Source organism: Entamoeba invadens (assembly GCF_000330505.1).
Source record: "Entamoeba invadens IP1 unplaced genomic scaffold scaff_1105074726711, whole genome shotgun sequence".
In the NCBI taxonomy this organism is placed as follows: Eukaryota; Evosea; order Mastigamoebida; family Endamoebidae; genus Entamoeba; species Entamoeba invadens.
The window spans coordinates 117,497-135,563 of record NW_004443648.1 but is presented as its reverse complement, the minus strand read 5'-3'; the positions used below and the strand labels follow the sequence as shown (position 1 = coordinate 135,563).

Here is an 18,067-nt window from a genome sequence, read left to right as displayed (position 1 = left end):
TTCCGTTTTTTTAAGTTTATTTTATGTGCATAAACTATACACAAGCCAAAAAAAGGAAAATCATCAAAAATTGGATTAATATCCCTGGAAAAACAGGCCAAAACAAAAATAAGGGCGTTATTTATGTGTTAATTAAAAAATCATTAAAATAATTAATTTAAATAAATCCATCAAATTATTGTGTTGGGAATAATATAATATTTTATAGTTCATAAATATAAATAAAGCTTGAAATTAACAATATATTATTATTAACTAGAAAATTATTCTTACTTAAAATGAAATTAGAATAATAGAATTCTTCTAAATAAATGATTTTTGTAATTACGAGAAGAATTCCACGACTTCTTGACTTGCCTTCCCAGTCTGTTTTATGTCTCCCACCTTTTTTCTTTCGACATTTGCAACAACTGAGTTCGGATCAATTTTACCATCTTTGTCCAAGACATTTAATTTGACAACACCATTAGTATCAACTCCAACTTTAATCATAACATAGTCACCAGAGTGAATGTTTGTTTTTGCAGTGAATCTCCCCAACTCAGTCTCCTCTTCAAACAGAACAATATCGATCTCAGAATTGATAGCTTGTGCCGGGAAACTACTTTCTTTTAAAGGCAATGCTGTTCCTTTTTCCACAATCTTTGCTTTGTATACTTTCCCCCTTTCGTCGACACCTTCTAAATATAAATCCCTCGTCATCACTTCATTAATTGTAATTTGTAACGCGCCTTTCCCAAAGTCAAACGCGTACCTGCATGCACCTTTCGCCACAACCAAATTGCAGTCGATCGAATCTAACAATTTCTCTGCTCCAAAATATTCCCCCAACATCTCTCTGATCTTTGGAATCTGTGAACTTCCTCCAACAAGTATCACCTTTTTAATGCTTTTGGCACTAATATTAGACTCTTTCAATGTTTTCTTCACAACGCCCATACACCTTTCAAACAACTTCTCACACGCCGTTTCAAGGTCTTCTCGACTCAGGACAAGACCAAGTGTTCCAGCCTCCTCAGATATATCAGACAAATCAACATCGACCATCGGCAACTGCGAAAGTGACACTTTCACGTTCTCGAGGATTTTCTTCAAGTTAAACTCGCGTCGTTGTTTAATCATTCTCCGCGAACTCCCTTCATTCCCACTCTTTTTAAAAAGTCGGTTTAACAAGCCAGGGTTGATCTCTTTAATGCGGTTTTCGATCAACTTCACAAGCTCCTTGTCAACATCAAGACCACCTAAGTGTTGGTCCCCTCCGTTCCATACAAAAGTGATGTTCGTACCGGCCTTTTTCATGACAGTGGTATCAAGGGTTCCTCCTCCAAAGTCGAACGTGAAGAACAACCCATCTTCTAACTTTTCAAGACCATAACAATAAGCCGCTGCAGAAGGTTCCTGTAACACTTTTATAACATCTAACCCAGCTTGACGGGCGGCTTCAGACGTAAGTTCCTTTTGAAGGTCTTTGAAGTAAGCAGGACACGTCACAACAACGCGCATCTCATCGGTGCCCTCTTTAAATCCAAAGGAGCGCTGAATCTCCACCTTGATTTTGTACAAGATAACAGCACTGACTTGTTCTGGGCTTCGATAAATAGTTGGTCGCCCATCGTCATAGTCGATTTTGATTCGACAAAGTCCACTTTTTTCATCCTTCTCGACTTCATAAGGGAGGTATGGTAGCGTCTCTTCAAGTACAGCAGGATCGCTATATTGACATCCAATCAATCTTTTGACTTCACAGATGACGTCAAGGCTTTGGGCGCCTACGGCTCTTCTTTTGTAATTCACAACGGAAGCCATTGAATTGTCTCCATTTAAAAATGTCAAAACCTTTGCTTCTTGGCGGACCTCGTCGAAGACGAACGCTGCTGAGAATGTCGTTCCCAAGTCGATTCCGACGAAGTATGTTTTCTTACTCATGATTTTGCTTCTATTTTTTCAAGTTTGAATTGATCTCTCAAGTTCAAGACTGAATGAAGTTTAATTAGTTGACTGAAGTGATATGCAATTCAAGAAATAAATAAACTATACTTATAGTTTTTATTACCATTACTCATTAACTTTTAAAAATAGACGTATTTTGAAAAATTGGCGTCATTTGAATAAATCATTGAGTAGAACAAGAAATCCTTTTGAAAATTATTTATTTATATAACAAAGAGGGCATTTCTATAATGGGCAACACTCATTTCTTCTTCTTCCCCTTTTCCTTCAATTGTTTTGTATTCACCACTAGATTGACATACTGATGGTCATAATTCTTAAGTATCACAAGGATCTTGTCGTTACCAGACATGTAACGCGCGTTCTCAAAGCCCGACACTATCTCCGCACTTGTTGAGTTAAATACGTCTTCCGTCTCAAATGAAATGACAGTCACATACACCTTTTCCTCAAGTGCATTTGCAGTGTCTTCTTTCAGCATCATCCCCATCATATCGACTTTGTTATACATATAAGTCACTACCTCATACTTCTTCCCACTCTTCACGGATATCATGACATCGGTAAGAGTCTTCCTTTCACTCAGTTTGCCGTTCTCTAAGAGCTTTAATCCATCGTTATATACAATAGTCCACTCAGTGTTGTATTGTTTAGATAATACGTCAATATCTTCTACCATCAAATTTTCTTTGTAGACCATAACAGTGACATATCCGTCTTTTCGAAGTGCTTGCACCAACTTGAGGGGTTCAGACTTCTTTTGTTGGACAACAACCAACACGTTAATTTTTGGAGAGGCGTGTTGGATTGGTTGGACGCCATTGATCACCAAATCACACACAAAAGACATCGAGTCGTCACTCTTCACCTTCGATTGATAGAACATCCCAGACAATGGAGTGGACCCGACAGAACAATGGGACCCTTTGTCTTCTTTAATTTCTTTGTCTTCCATCTCCTTCCCTTTCTCTATTTTCCTTGATGAAGTACTCTTCACTTTATTCAGCCCAGAGTCTTCTTTAAATGAAGAGAAGTGTCCACTCGAGTGTGAAGCTTCGAGAGACTCTCTAACTCCTTCACTCTTAAATTTGAGGGGTTGGGTCTCCCCTTTCGACTCGAGTGGTCCAAAGATGTTGTTCTCACGTTCTTGCTCAAAAGGAGTATCGACCATTGAGGCAAAACCAACTACTTTCCCATCATTCAAGTTGGTTATAGAACACAAGAAGCTGTGCGGACATGACGATACGCTTTTACACTCTTCACAGAAGACATCAAAACACAAGAAGCTTTCATCGTTGTTGAGCAGGGACGATATTCTATTTTCAGTAATTGTCTCTCTCAGTGTTTTTAAGAAAGGAAATCCTCTCATGTACTCCAACAACTGTTTTGTTTCATTCATTTTCAAAATGTTTTTCAAAATCGGTTGAGTCACGGAGAGTCGAGTCAGTTGTGAATACAAATATTGATACGGTTCATGGGGATTAAAATTGATTTTAAACACTTTAGCCAACTCTATTAAGTATCCCGGGAAGTTATAATGCAAAGCGTATGCCACGCCATCCGTCATTGAAAGGATTGAACGCGACAAAAATAACGTTTTCATCAGTACATCTGAAAAGTAGTTTCTGTCACTATTTGTGCACGACAGTTGTATTCCGTACGACTTCTCTTTGAAAAATGGTGAGAAAATGAATGACGATTGGTCTTCGCAGATAACAGAAGATGTTGATATGACAAACTTGTATAAGCACCCATTCGACGATAAAAAGAGGTTCTTTGATTTATACAGTGGGGTTGGTTTAATATTGTCGCCAGCTATAAATACGGTATTTTGAAGAAATAGATCGTCAATTGAAGTTAAAAATGGTTTGAACTCATTAATAGGTTCACAGCACAGTTTTTGTTGAGTGAAGTACTCTGACACGGTAAAGAGATATGGTTGCTGTTTGAGTAAAGTCGTCAGAATTTGTCGAGACTTTTGATCGGAACACAACACATACGAAAAGATCTCTTCCGAGGTCTTAGCTTTCATAATGTTTTGAGTCTCTTGAAAGACACTTTGCATACGAAGAACTGTTCTGTCTGTTTCAGTTTCCTTTGGAAATGGAATTTGCATGAAGAAGCATCCAAAGAGTAGAAATAGTCTTTTCAAAGCGGAAATGTCTTTTAGAACAACTACAGACTGCGCCGAGACTAAATCAAAAAAAGCGAGTCGAATGTCGTTGTCTTTGATAAAAATGTGTTTCAATGAAAGTGCACCATGTCCGATGTTCTGTTTGTGGAGATTATAAATGGCACTCACTATTTTGAAGTACATTTCTCGGATTGTGTTCTTTGAGCTACACTGTTTAGTGTCTTGAAAGAATGAACAGAGGGGGGTTTCACTAATAGACATACGAACCATTAACGTCGGTTGACTAAAAAAGTAGTATTGAAAGTACTTCGAGTGCACTTGGCAGAACCTTGAGAGTCTCGTCTTGACTTCAGAAATCACGTGTGTTTGCATAGCAGACAAATCGATATCTTGAAAACAATAAAACTGCCCATCGCATTGTCTGTAATATGCTGAAAACCCTATTTCCTTTGATATCGATTTGACTTCTTCATATTCGCCGTCTAACTCAAATTTCGTCGAACACGAACTCCTTGAAGGAATAAGTCCTGAACTTTTTATTAAAGAACTTAATTCAATGGATTCGTGTGTTTTCAAGCTTTGAATGAATGAAGTGAGTTGAACGCTTGGGTTAACTCCAGCCAAATTGTTTTCAAGTAAAGCCGCCAAATCGCACAAGTCCTTTTTCAAAATCAAAAGAGACATCTGCTCGGTTTCAGGAAAGCAGTTTCCATCAAGCAAATACAACACACAGAAGTCCGCCAAAACAACACTTTTTGTACTCGACAGAATAACACAGTTCTTCGTTATTTTGCCGTGAAATAGGCCATGCACATATAAGTATTGTAACCCTTTTAATACCTGACGAATTGGTGTTGCGACGTCGTCCATCTTAAAAATATCATCGAAGAGTGAAGACCCGACACTTCGTCTCATAATCCACACCTCGTCATTATAGATTCTCATTGTTGTGTACTGCTCTATATATTTCGAGTTGGTGCTCTTCAGTATTTCGACAATTTTCTCGATCAGTGAAAACGAGTTGAGTGTTGTCGAAATCCGTATTGTGTTATAGTGGAAGTCTTTCCATATGGTGACGCACTCCGTGTAATTTTTCGAGGTGCGAATTTCTTGTGATGTGTCGATAACGGGAATTTCGTCAAATCGTTCTAATCTGTCTAACACACTTGTTGGCGTTTGGTGCTTTTCCCTCCACTCACTGACTTTTTCTTTTAAAAGGGTGTACAACGTATAAAAAGGAGAGACCTCTTCCAAAAAAGTCTGTGCGTTAGATAATTAATAATATAGTTAAATTATAATAAAAATATAGTTAAAATGTATATAACAAACCTTGAGTGTTTCTGTCATTTCCTTTTGAAAACTATCAAACGCCATGAATTGGGATAAAGCAGTTTGCTCAAGCTTTGCAGTGTAATAAGGTTCTGAGTCGGATTTTGTAAATATAAGGTTGATGGACCAGCTCGGTGTTGTTTCATCTTCAATTAACGTTTGCCACTCTTCTTCAGATATTTTAGTAACAGCGCTCTTATGGTTATTTTTGTATTTCGGTGGATTATAACAAACGTCGAGGATATTCAGATAAACTTCTAGTTGCTCATTTAAGTCCTCTGCTGTCATACAATTTCATAGTTCAATTTTTCAATAATGAGTTATTATGTTGTAATTGTGCATTGTATTTATAACATTTTAATAACAATTTTTTTTCAATGACGATGAAAAAAATGAAAGATTTATTTAATTTTTTAAGAAATAACTATTATAGTATTTCAAATTATTATTAATAGAATATATTATTAATTATTTGTCTATTGTAAATGTGCCATTTTTTATACTATTAGTCAACTATAGTAAATCTTAAACAAGAATTAATGGTAATAAATTTTGTGTTAACTTTACTTGTAATTATTAATAATAAAAAAATAGCAATTCAATAAATGAGATTTATCAAAATCAGTAAAATAAAGTCAAAACAAAAACTTCATAAATTGAAATAAATTGGGTAATTAATAAATTAATAGTATTAGAAACTAAATAAATAGTAAAAACAAAACTTCAATCTCGAAATAGAACACATACCAGAAAGAAAAGAGAGTTCGAATAATTTAAAAGTAATTAGAACTAGTAACCTTAAATAAATGGCAGAGAAGATAGACGAGGCTGTCTTAAGTCGCCAATTATACACAATTGGTAAAGAGGCGCAAATGCGTATGCTCAGCACTCGTGTGTTGATTGTTGGGTTAAGTGGGATTGGATGTGAGATCGCCAAAAACGTGATATTGATGTCCGTCAAATCGGTGGGGCTTTTGGACAACACAAAAGGGGGTCTTAAAGAGGTCGGTAACAATTTTTTCTTTTCTGAGTCTGATATCGGAAAAGTAGTAAGCGCCGCGACTGTTTCAAAGTTCCAAGAACTCAATCCAAGTGTATCTGTTAATGCAGAAACGCGTGAGTTGAATGACGAGTCACTTTATTCGAACTATGACATTTTGGTGTTGACACAATTATTGGGGGAAAAGGAGTCAATCATCGTCAATGAGAACTGCAGAAAACACAACATCAAAATGGTCTACGCAGTTAATAGAGGTGTCTTCTCTATGATCTTCAACGACTTTGGAGACAACTTTGTCGTGAGTGACACTAATGGAGAGAACCCAAGAAGTTTCATTATCAATGAGATCGTCGACAATTCAATCAACTTCATCGAAGACGACTTTTGCAATATGGACGTTGGAGACGAAGTTCGATTTGATGAGATTATTGGAATGGACGAGTTAGACTATTCTAAAAATGGAGGAAAGACCTTCAAGTTGACAAAGAGAACTGGGTACGCTGTCGAAGTTGGTGATCTGTCGAAATATACCAAATACGTGAAGGGAGGGAAGATGACTGAAATCAAACCATTAGTCACTCTTCACTACAAGCCATTGAAAGAACGACTTACCGACCCTGGAGAGATCGCATTCAGTTGTTTGACCAAATTAGACAGAATGAATTTGATACAGGGACTTTTCCATGGTTTGATGGTCTTTAAAGACAAGTTTGGAAGCTTCCCAAAGTCGCACTGTGAAGAGGACTTCGCCAAGTTCAGCGAAATTTTGAAAGAACTTAAAATTGAAGGCGACGAAAAGATAGAGAAGATCTTCTGCTTCACAAACAATGGAAACATATCGCCAATAGACACTGCGTTGGGCGGAATTGCAGCACAAGAGGTACTAAAGGCTGCAAGTGGGAAGTACACTCCTTATTGCCAATACACTGTGTTTGACTGTTTAGAGATCATTCCAGACAACTTTTTTGAAATGAAGAAGGAGGAGTTTGAAAGCAAAGAGTCGAGATATTCGTCACAAATTGAAGTTATTGGAAACGCTCTGCAAAAGCAAATTGCAGACATCAAGATGTTCTTGGTAGGTGCTGGTGCAATTGGGTGTGAAGTGATAAAGACGTGGGCGATGATGGGTGTTGCCTCGGGAAATGGCGAGATTTATGTGACGGACAATGACAACATCGAGAAATCCAACTTGTCGAGACAGTTCTTGTTTAGAAATAAGCATGTCGGCATGCCAAAATCAAAGGTTGCGAAAGAATCAGTTGAAATTATTAACCCCGACATTAAAGTCAAAGATTTCCAATTGAGAGTTGGGCCTGAGACGGAGAACATCTTCAATGTTAAGTTCTACAAACAACTTAACTGTGTGACAACTGCATTGGATAACGTCCAAGCAAGAAACTATGTCGACTCACAATGCTTGTTGTACACCCTCCCAATGATAGAAGGAGGAACTATGGGGACTAAAGGAAACACTCTGACTGTTGTCCCATTTGTCACACAATCATTCTCTACTGGAAGCATTCATGAAGCACCAGAGAAGAGTATCCCAATGTGTACATTACATAACTTCCCAAATAACATCGACCATACCATCCAATGGGCTAGAGACAGATTCGAAGGACTCTTTAAGAGCGATATTGAACCTGTCGAAAGTTACAACACAGACAAAAACAAGTTCTATGAGAACTTGGACAAGGAAACACCAAACAACCAGATCAACATTTTGGAATTGGTGATTGATAATGGAAATGTGCACGCACCAAAAGACATGAAAGACTGTGTTGAGTGGGCATATGGAAAGTATCAGAACTACTTTGTTAATTCAATTCACAAACTTGTCACAGACTTCCCAGAGAACGCAGTGACCAACGAGGGTGTACCATTCTGGCACGCACCAAAGAAATTCCCACACGTCGTCCCATTCAATAGAAATGAAGAGTTTTGTGTTGGATTTGTTGAGGCGGCAGCTCTTCTTCGAGCGGAGTGTTTTGGCATCAAACAGAACATGACAAAAGACGAGATGTGCGACATTTGTGAAAAGAGTGGAATAACTCCACAAAACACGGCAAATAAAGACGAAGAAAATTTGATGGAAGTTGTCAAAGCACTGAAAGAGAAATTGGAAACATTGAAAGTCACACCCGTCCACTCACTTGTGTTCGAGAAGGACGACGACACCAATCACCACATCGCTTTTGTCACCGCCTGCAGTAACTTGAGAGCAATGAACTACTGCATCGAGCCTGCCGACTTCAACAAGACCAAATTCATTTCAGGAAAAATCATCCCCGCCATGATCACAACAACCGCAGTCGTTTCTGGACTCCAGTGCATTGAGTTGTACAAGATCTTGCTTAAGAAGCCATTCTCGTGCTACCACAACTCCTTCTTGAACTTGGCAATTGGGTACTTGGACTCAACAGAACCAGAAAAGGTTGTAACAAAGAAACTTTGCGAAGGAATGGAAGTGACGATTTGGGACAAATTTGAGTTCAATGGGAATTGCACGATGCAAGAGTTTGTCGACCTCATATTCAAGAAGTTCTCTGTGAACGTCGAGAGTGTCACTGTTGGTGTCAAAATGTTATACACATCATACTTACCTACCGGAAAGGCTAGACTTGGGAAAACAATCAAAGAGATATACAAGGAGTTGTTTGGAGAAGACTTTAAAGCAGAAGCTATGACACTTGCCCTCACTGTAACAGACAAGAATGGAGATGACTTGCCCGATGATGTCGAATTCCCAGACGTTATATTGACGTTCTAATTAACTAAAACACAATTACCTTGGTTTATACACATTTTAACAATTCAATTATATTCGCTTTTGTTACAAAATAATGCTAATTTATCTTTTTAAAGATATCAAAAAAGGGTGTGGCTATTGAAAAGAATTTATTTTTTTCAATAGCATTAATTTTAATTACTTATTCAATAAGTGTCTGAGTGAACAGATTAAGTACAAACAAACCCAAAACTATATTTTGAACAATTAATTATTGATACCTTGCTTGGAAAGAAGTGTGTAACAATTCATGTTGCTCGTGTTTGTTCATATGAGCATCAATCCATCCAAGAACATCAGTATTTTCAGAAGCTACAGCAATGTCAGTTTCATGGTCGAGTCGATCCAACTCAGCAGTTCTCTTGACAACATCGTTCTTCTTCGCTGGTGGAATCTTTGGCTGTCCACCACCACATTGGCATCCATTAACGCATACCATCATCTCAACAACATCAACACCTTGCATCTCATTATTTTTCATCATTTCACATGCTTTGTGAATTGCATGTCCTCCGTGGCAAATAACACCAACTATTGTACTCTCTCCAATTTTGATTGTCAACTTGTTCATTGCAGACCCAGAAGCAGCGTCTTTGAACATCTCTTCAGCGACAATTTTAGATGGATCCCACTTCTCTCCAGCATCTTTCACTAACACTCTGAGGACTGTCTCAGCGACACCAGCACTCTTTGCAAAGATGTTTGATCCTCCTGAAATTCTTCTGAATGGCAAGTCACACTGCCCATCATCGGTTTTGCTCAAAGCAGCCTCTTTTTCTTCAGTGAATTTGAGCTCCTCGGCTGGCAAGTTCTTCTTGAAGTATGCAGCAATTTCGTTGGTGGTGATAGCAGCATCATAGTCTTGGTGCAAGTTGGCCCTTTGAGACTCGACTTTCTTAGCAACACATGGCATAATACCAACGGTGTATACATCTTCTTTTGCAAGTCCGACATCCTTGGCCCATGCGTTTTTGACAAGGGAAGCCAAACATGCGATTGGTGATCTAGCAGTGGAGACATGTGGAATGAGTTCTGGGTACTTCTTTTCAAGGTACTCCATCCAACCTGGGCAGCATCTAATTGTGAACACTGTTGTATTGATCTTTTACTCTTTGGATACCTCAATAATTGCACAAAAACAAACGATGTAATGGCAGGGCCTTTACCCTCTTTCTTGAGCTCGACAACTTCTTCAAGATCGTCCATGGTGGTCTTGTCAGCAGCTGAGTTGATATCAAAGACATAATCAAATCCAACAAGTCTCAAGCAGTGAACCAATTGGTGGAGGGCTTGTGAACCCATTGGCAATCCAAATGCCTCAGCAATACCAATACGGGTGGCTGGAGCAATCATGGCGACAAGTTTCTTGCCGGCAGCTTTAGCCTCAAATGTGCGAGTGATGTGGTCGACTGGAGTAATGGCTCCGAAGTTACAGACGTTTGAGCATTGACCACAGCCGACGCAGTCAGTCTCTTCAATCAAAACTCTTGTGGTGTCGGTGTTGTCCACAGTAACATCCTTTCTGTTTGGTTTGATGAATGGGGGGATTTTTGGGCCTTGCTTTTCTAAAACGCCGTAACAGCATTTTGTGGTACACATTGAGCAACCAAGACACTTTGAGAAGTCGATTACAATAGCATTGTTGTGGTTGTCGGGTGTCTTGACGTTGTGTGCTGGCTTTGGTGGCATTTTCTAAATCAGTCAATGTTGCTTCATTTAAATAGCAGAATGGCGAGAACCCTTTTTTGTTATTTTTCATATCGTTGAAATGAATTAGAAATCGATTTTGGAAGCCATTCGACTCTTCTTATTTTTTCTTTTAATTATATTGATTTATTTGTTATTTCTGGCATACCCTAGATTGTTTAAAGATATCTTAGTCATTTTTTCTTTATATTTCAACTAATTTTGTTTATTAATTTTATTAATCATTATATTAAGGCAAAATTCTCTTTTTGGTAGTTTTCCAAAAACAATTCGGCTTTTTATTTTTGCATTTTAAAGTCCGTTTTACCAAAAAGAAAAGGTTTGTTGTCTTAACTCTCCTTATTTTGATATTTTTTCGAATAAAAAGGGTTTCCTCTATTTGAATAATTGCAAAGAGCGTTACAAACCATATAAAAGCTAGTTATTGTAGTTAAAATATGTGTTTATAAAATGGCAAATAGTTTTTTTTAAACACAATTTCGAGTTTGAACTGAAAAAACAATCCCGAACTATCAGCAAATGATTTAGTGCAATAAATATTCTACTCTCTATTTATATAGAAATTGCAAACACAAAAACGGACTTTGCAATTCTTAAATTAATAAATATCGTTAATATCCCGGTTTTTATGTGGATTATCCCGAAGTATGGGAAGATCTTTTGTTCAAGTTGCGAACTCATCAAAAAGGGAGTTTGAGGGTTTTTACTGGTTTGCAACTTCTTATACATTACAATGCCACCTAAACCATCACACTCAGTCACTGGAACAGATCACAACGACTCTATTAGCGTCGATTGGTCCAAGTGCCTTGGCTGCCAAATGTGCACCACAAAGTGCACATTTGATGTTCTTGAGAAAGGAAAGCCAAAGTGCCCACCACAAGTCCACGCGACACGACCCAATCCAGAAAAAGAAAACACCGACACCACAAGAGTCTTGTTGAAAGACACTGACTGCGTCGGCTGTGGTCAATGCACATCTGCTTGTAACTTTGGTGCCCTCAAGCCAATTGATCCATTTGACGCCATCATGGAGGCAAAAAAGAACGGAAAGACTTTAGTTGCTATGCTTGCGCCATCCACCCGTCTTGGTGTTGCCGAGTGCATGGGCATGCCGATTGGAACAACTGCTTTGGCCCAATTAGTCTTGTCCTTGAGAAAGATTGGATTTGACTACGTCTTCGATGCAGACTACGCTGCTGATAAGACCACTTTTGACGACCATGCTGAGATCATGGAGATGAGAGAAAAGCAATGTGGACCAGCTATTACATCGTTTGTTATATTTTACTTTAGTTGACCTTTATTATTAATATTACTGTATAGAACTATCCACTAATGATTAGATGCTGCCCAGCTTGGATTGAATTGCTCGAGAAAGAGTACCCAGACTTGATCCCACACGTCTCTACTGCCAAATCACCAATCGCTTGCCTTGCTGCTTTCGTCAAGAGAGCGTGGGCTAAGGATGTCAAACTTGAACCAGAGAATATTTACACTGTTGGTATTATGCCATGTGTTGCTAAGAAAGTCGAGGCTGCTCGTCCACAACTTCATCAGGACTATGACGCGTCTGTCACCTCTGTTGAGGTCTCCAATTACTTCAAAGCCCACTTAGCAGACGAAGACAAGAAATTCACTGAAGCCAGAGAAGTTGAAGTTGAAAAAACAGAACAAGGACTTTGCGATTTGCCATTCAGAAAGATTTCAGGAGGATCAAACATCTTTGGAAAGACCGGAGGAGTTGCTGAGACAGTCTTCAGAGTCATTGCCAAGAATGCGGGAGTTCCATGGAATGAAGTTAAGATCACTAAAGAGGAGATGTTTAAGCATGCAAGTGGATCGACAATGACAAAAGTTGTAGTAGACCTCAAGGGTACCATTGTGAATGGTATTGTATGTCACGGTGGCTTTGCTACTCGTAAGGCATGTGACATGGTAAGAAGTGGCGAGTTAACTTCTAAGAACTGTGACGTCATCGAGATTATGGCGTGTCTTGGAGGATGCCTTGGAGGTGCAGGCCAACCAAAGATACCCCCAGCGAAGAAAGCTGAGATGGACAAGAGACGAGTCAAGTTGGATGACTTGGATGAAAAAGCCGAATTCAAAGTAGCCAATGAAAACACAGACATGTTAGAGTTTGTCAAGAGTCATTTTGATGCTCATAGTGAACATGAGCATTTGCACACATTCTACAAGGCTCGATACGAAAAATAAGTGAATCTTTCACGTTCTTCAATTCAAGTTTTTTGAATAGTTTCAATTGTTTTAAATACAAATGAAATGAACTGAAATTAAAGAAGAGTTGTTATTTCAGTGGTTTGCTTAACTGTTGTAGTTTGGTCTAAATAAGCTCTTTCCTCTTTTTTAGTATCTATTTGCTCGGAGTTCTTTTTCAACTTTTGTGCATCAATATCAATAAGGGTATCACCTTCGATATTTGGCTTCACTAATTTGCCATTGTCGATCTCTACGTCACGTTCAATAAGTTCTGCAACTGTTTTAATGAAATTGTCGACGTCGTCGTTTCCCCAGTTCTTGAAGATTTTCTTTCGCAAAAACTGTCCAATGAGGAATTGGTGCACGTCAGGAGACTTCGTTCGGAAGTTCACGTTGACTCGTCGCCAAGGAAGTTGATTCAATTTCTCGACCATCTTTTCGTATATGACACAGCCGTCCTTTTTCTCTTCAATGACTTCCCCTTGTTGTGGTTGAAGAATATATTTCTTCTCGCACCCATCTATGATGTCAGTGTAGTCCTTTGCAAAGTCAAATCCGTCAACAAAGTATTTGTCTTTGTAAAATTCTCTGTCATAAGGAATAGCGCGATCCAAAGCAGCCGAGACGTATGGGACTTGGAATGAAAATTTGATATTTTGTATCAACGTGAGGTGTTTGAAAATTTTCAGTGCGTTGATATATTCGTCTTCAACCATTCTAAATAAGAGAGGAAATTCATCAACGAATTTTGGGTCGTATGGTGGGTATGGGCGGTCTGTTAGTTGAAGTTCGTTGATTGTTTGTCCCGAGAACATCGAGTTTGAGACCGTCTTAAAAATGTCATCAAAGCCACCATTATTGTCTGGCTTTTTCACGCCAAGGTGTGGTGTTTCTAATGTCAAAAAGCTCTAAAAGTGAGCAAATGAATACGAGCTTTGAAGTTTAACTTGTGATGAGAAAGACAAACAAATGGAATACAAGTGCTATTGAAAACACCTCTTTTAACCAATAAAGGTATAGCTTGACGTAAGTAAAGACCTCCCAATGAGTGACCGATTAAATGTATTCTGAACGTGCATCCCGTTCGACTCTCTTTTTCATCTTTCATCTCTTGACATACTTCATTCGCAACACGAAGACCGCCAACGACAATGCCATCTGTGGTCTTGTTGCTATTTGCTTTGACGTATTTCTTTGTGTTATTGATGTGTTTTGAAAAATACTATAATTTAAGAGTTAACAAACAATCACACAATCTGAGCCTAATTTCTTCTCAAGAGGTGTTGAAAAATTGATCCACTGTTCTTGTGCGTTTATCTCAATGTTAGACAGTCCGTGGACCAAAAAGATCATATCGATCGTTTTATTGCTTCCTGACGCCATCTTGACTCCTTTCTTTTTTAGTCTTTTTCTTTAGTTCTTATTTTAGTTTATTTTCTTTTTATTTAATTGGATAGTACAAACAATTATATTGTTATAACATCCAAACTTCGATTTTTATTATATTTTATTAATTGGATATACTAGTTATTATCTAGTTTCATTTATACTATTGACTAATAAAATATATTTAAATTATTAATAAAATAATTTTTTTTTATTAACAAAAGTTATTACCACTTTAGTTGACTAATTCTGCTAGTAATTTTCATTGCTATTTCTCTTTGAAACAATCAATACCATAGAATATAATTATATTTATATATAAAATAGTAACAACATTTTATTAAAAAAGAGCTAAAGAAGGAAAGGAATTTGCCTTTTTTGTAAATGCCCCAAAAATGTTTTTACGTGTACCTATCAAAAGATACAAAACTATACATGTGTTATAAAAAGAAGTAATTGAATAGAAATTAAATCGGCAAAAAGTAGACAGTTTTTATTATTTTTAGTATTAGTGTTTGATTCGACGGACTGTCTGTGAACCAGACACTTTCAATCTCCCAAAACTCAAACAGACTATAATGCGCCTTTTTGTCAATGTCTGGATACTCCTTCGAAACGTGTTTTTCCTCTACCTCTGCGTCATTGGTCTTCGTTTGTTTCGCATGAGTTTTTAATGTGCTTTGACTGACATACAGTCACGCTTCTAACCGGGCTCTTACACTTCACAAACAACAAACCTGAATCCTTTCAAATCAGTGGTTTGAATACAAACCCTACACTTGCAGTGATGTTGGTTGCGATTGTGTTAGTTGTGAATGGGATAGTCACCATTTTAGTTTCGGGATTTGCGATATTGCACTCGGTACAGTTTAACAACATGATAACCGAAAATGGTGTAGCGTGTGCCATTTGGTTTTTCATATTAGCGTGTCTTTCTTTTTTCATGACAGGGATATTCGGGTTGATAACAAGTCTCCTCTGTTTAATTTCAGGAGGGCTTTTTGCAGTAGCTTTAGTGGTGTGTCATTTCTCTTGTGTCTCGGACACCCCCACCATAAAGACTGAGCAAGACGCTAATTAATTGTACATGGACGTTATAGTTCTTATTTAGTTATTTTTTATTCTATTTTAAGGGAGAACCCCTTTTCTCTTTCTATCTCTCTCATTAATAACTATAAAAGTGCTCTTAATAATATAAAGTGTTATACTTTTTAGAAATTTCAAAGGCAAAGCTTACAAACAAAACCTCAATTAAAAAAACGTCACGCGGTCTGGCTGTCCTCACAAATTGCTGATGGGATTATTAGGGAAGACCACTGGTCAAGCTTCTCGTGATCTTTTCTTTTCCTTTTCTCGGAAGGCTCGATGAAGTCGTTGATCTTCCGAGTCTGTGGGAAGACACACTTGTCGTGATAACATTTTCTACACACTGCACAATACTTTTCAGCACCACCTATGACTTCAACACTCTCTTCTTCTGTCGTTCGCATCGAGAATGAAGCTTTGTTGCCACAAAACACACAGACTGCTCGGAGCTTCCGGACACTTTCACATAAAGGAACGATGTCGGTGATCTGCCCAAATACTTTTCTCTGGAAGGTCCCATCAAGTGCAGCTATAATCACACGTTTTCCATAGTCCGCCATTAACTCGGAGAACTCGAGTAAGTCGGGGAAGAATTGCCCTTCATCAATCCCTATAACATCATAATGAAGTGCTTCTTTGACACACGGCATCAATTCCATCGTGGGAATCGCTTCCCACTTCTCTTGATCATGCGAAACAGCTTCATTGACTTCGCCATACCTCACGTCCTTGGTGTACTTCAAGATCACTGTCCGCTTCTTCGAGACTGTAAACCGCTTGATGAGGCGGATTAGCTCCGTCGTCTTTCCAGAAAACATTGGGCCCATAATTAACTGGATGGAGCCGTCGTACGTCTTCTTCATGTCATCTTTTTGAACAACTGGGCTAAGAAGGACTGTTGTGTCGATTTCCATTGTGAAATTTTCGAGTTGAAGAAACCCTTTTATGATGAAAAGGGTTCGATGGTTTTCTTTAATCGCGGAAATTGTGGGAGAAACGTGCCTAATTATGGCAATTGGATTTGACCAATCATTTCTTCTCTTTTCAATCTCTTTTTTTATTGTTGATATATTTTTGGAGAGCAATAACTAAAGGAAATTATACAAATTGTAAATAAAACAGAATCAATGTTTCATAATAGGGACATTTGTCCATATTTTTGCGGGAAAATCACGCAAAGAATAGAACAAACTCACTACCAAAAAAGTGATAGAAGAAAAAGGAATTATCCAAAAAGAGAAGAAACGTCAAAAGAAATTCCGTGAAAGAAAAAACAATTACAATTACACTTTTGGGTTGACAAAATAATATTATGTAAAAAAAAACTTAAAATATTTGTTTGTAAGAACCAAAAATGTTTTTTTTCAATTTAAACAAATGTTTAAATTTCTTATTATTCGCGAGAAATGTTTCAAATAACAAAACAACGTTAGAACATTTTATAACAACCCCAATCACATTTAGTAATTAAAAGTACAAATGTATTAACATTTCTTTTAGTGTTGTTGTACTAACAACTTAAAATATAAAGAGTTAAAATATCGTTATAATGATAATCAAATAGAATAATTTTTTTACCATATTTTTAAGTGAATTATTTAAAAAAGTGATACTCGCTGGTTGTTGTATCAGTATGTGTTGGTGTTTTTAATCATAATTATAACAGATCAAAAACTAAAAAGTTTGAGTTTAAGAAGTTTGTTATGTTTTCCAATTAACTAAGTTTGTTTTTTCTTACTTACTAGTTACATATGGATTTGGTTGCATTTTTAATTCATTATTATTTTTTAATGTTAAAAATAAAGTTATTTATGTCATTTGATCACAAAATTTGTTGAAACTTAAATCTCAGCGGAGATAAGAAATTGGAGAAATGATAAACAAAACCGAAAATGTTATTATATTTGAAAAATATATAATTGGTGTCATTATATAATAATTCCAAAAGATAATGTAATTTTATTTATCTCAATTTTCAAACTGTTGACTTCAAAAATTAAACATCAAATTATTGTTCATCTTATGTGTATGACGTTATTAGACATTTTTATTCTAATAATTCATTGAAGTAACAAATTATACAAAATGTTTGAATCAAATTTTTTATTAAAAAAAAATAATTATTCAATAATAACTTAATTATCAAATAATAAGGTGATTAAATGACAACACCATTGCGAATAGGTGATCAAATTATAATCACAATGAATAGATTTTGACTTATTAAATACAATAATGTTTCAATTATCTTATGTGATTCAAACCAATAATAAAAGATTAACTTATAATAATTTAATAACTTATTATATTTATTTATTTTTATTCAATAATTCTTTTTTTTTAATTATTTCAAAAAACAATTGTTTAACTTTTAAACAAATAAAATTATTATAAATAAAATTAAACACTTATTATAAATAATACAGTAGGGGGAGTGAGGGGCTTGACGATACTGAGGTACTTGACC

General features: G+C 36.9%; 8 protein-coding genes across 8 annotated transcripts; 3 read left to right on the top strand and 5 right to left on the bottom strand.

Moving 5' to 3' along the window:
- Positions 1 to 324: 324 nt before the first annotated feature.
- Positions 325 to 1,926, bottom strand: EIN_052590 (heat shock cognate HSP70 protein, putative; the record flags this gene model as incomplete). Its single annotated transcript, XM_004259767.1, has 1 exon — positions 325 to 1,926. One exon carries the CDS (start codon positions 1,924 to 1,926, stop codon positions 325 to 327), a length of 1,602 nt encoding a protein of 533 aa, XP_004259815.1.
- A 265-nt stretch (positions 1,927 to 2,191) lies between these two features.
- EIN_052580 (hypothetical protein) lies at positions 2,192 to 5,701 on the bottom strand (the record flags this gene model as incomplete). Its single annotated transcript, XM_004259766.1, has 2 exons — positions 2,192 to 5,344; positions 5,414 to 5,701. The coding sequence occupies 2 exons, from the start codon at positions 5,699 to 5,701 to the stop codon at positions 2,192 to 2,194; spliced, it is 3,441 nt and encodes a 1,146-aa protein (XP_004259814.1).
- Positions 5,702 to 6,219: 518 nt separating this feature from the next.
- On the top strand, positions 6,220 to 9,183 carry EIN_052570 (ubiquitin-activating enzyme E1, putative; the record flags this gene model as incomplete). The annotated part of the gene is made up of 1 exon (XM_004259765.1): positions 6,220 to 9,183. One exon carries the CDS (start codon positions 6,220 to 6,222, stop codon positions 9,181 to 9,183), a length of 2,964 nt encoding a protein of 987 aa, XP_004259813.1.
- A 229-nt stretch (positions 9,184 to 9,412) lies between these two features.
- Positions 9,413 to 10,890, bottom strand: EIN_052560 (iron-dependent hydrogenase, putative; the record flags this gene model as incomplete). The annotated part of the gene is made up of 2 exons (XM_004259764.1): positions 9,413 to 10,277; positions 10,346 to 10,890. The coding sequence occupies 2 exons, from the start codon at positions 10,888 to 10,890 to the stop codon at positions 9,413 to 9,415; spliced, it is 1,410 nt and encodes a 469-aa protein (XP_004259812.1).
- A 751-nt stretch (positions 10,891 to 11,641) lies between these two features.
- EIN_052550 (iron hydrogenase, putative) lies at positions 11,642 to 13,125 on the top strand (the record flags this gene model as incomplete). The annotated part of the gene is made up of 2 exons (XM_004259763.1): positions 11,642 to 12,183; positions 12,255 to 13,125. 2 exons carry the CDS (start codon positions 11,642 to 11,644, stop codon positions 13,123 to 13,125), a joined length of 1,413 nt encoding a protein of 470 aa, XP_004259811.1.
- Positions 13,126 to 13,202: 77 nt separating this feature from the next.
- On the bottom strand, positions 13,203 to 14,511 carry EIN_052540 (hypothetical protein; the record flags this gene model as incomplete). The annotated part of the gene is made up of 3 exons (XM_004259762.1): positions 13,203 to 14,036; positions 14,096 to 14,320; positions 14,374 to 14,511. 3 exons carry the CDS (start codon positions 14,509 to 14,511, stop codon positions 13,203 to 13,205), a joined length of 1,197 nt encoding a protein of 398 aa, XP_004259810.1.
- Positions 14,512 to 15,092: 581 nt separating this feature from the next.
- Positions 15,093 to 15,595, top strand: EIN_052530 (hypothetical protein; the record flags this gene model as incomplete). Its single annotated transcript, XM_004259761.1, has 2 exons — positions 15,093 to 15,165; positions 15,210 to 15,595. The coding sequence occupies 2 exons, from the start codon at positions 15,093 to 15,095 to the stop codon at positions 15,593 to 15,595; spliced, it is 459 nt and encodes a 152-aa protein (XP_004259809.1).
- A 181-nt stretch (positions 15,596 to 15,776) lies between these two features.
- EIN_052520 (thymidine kinase, cytosolic, putative) lies at positions 15,777 to 16,514 on the bottom strand (the record flags this gene model as incomplete). Its single annotated transcript, XM_004259760.1, has 1 exon — positions 15,777 to 16,514. The coding sequence occupies one exon, from the start codon at positions 16,512 to 16,514 to the stop codon at positions 15,777 to 15,779; it is 738 nt and encodes a 245-aa protein (XP_004259808.1).
- Between the last annotated feature and the right edge of the window lie 1,553 nt (positions 16,515 to 18,067).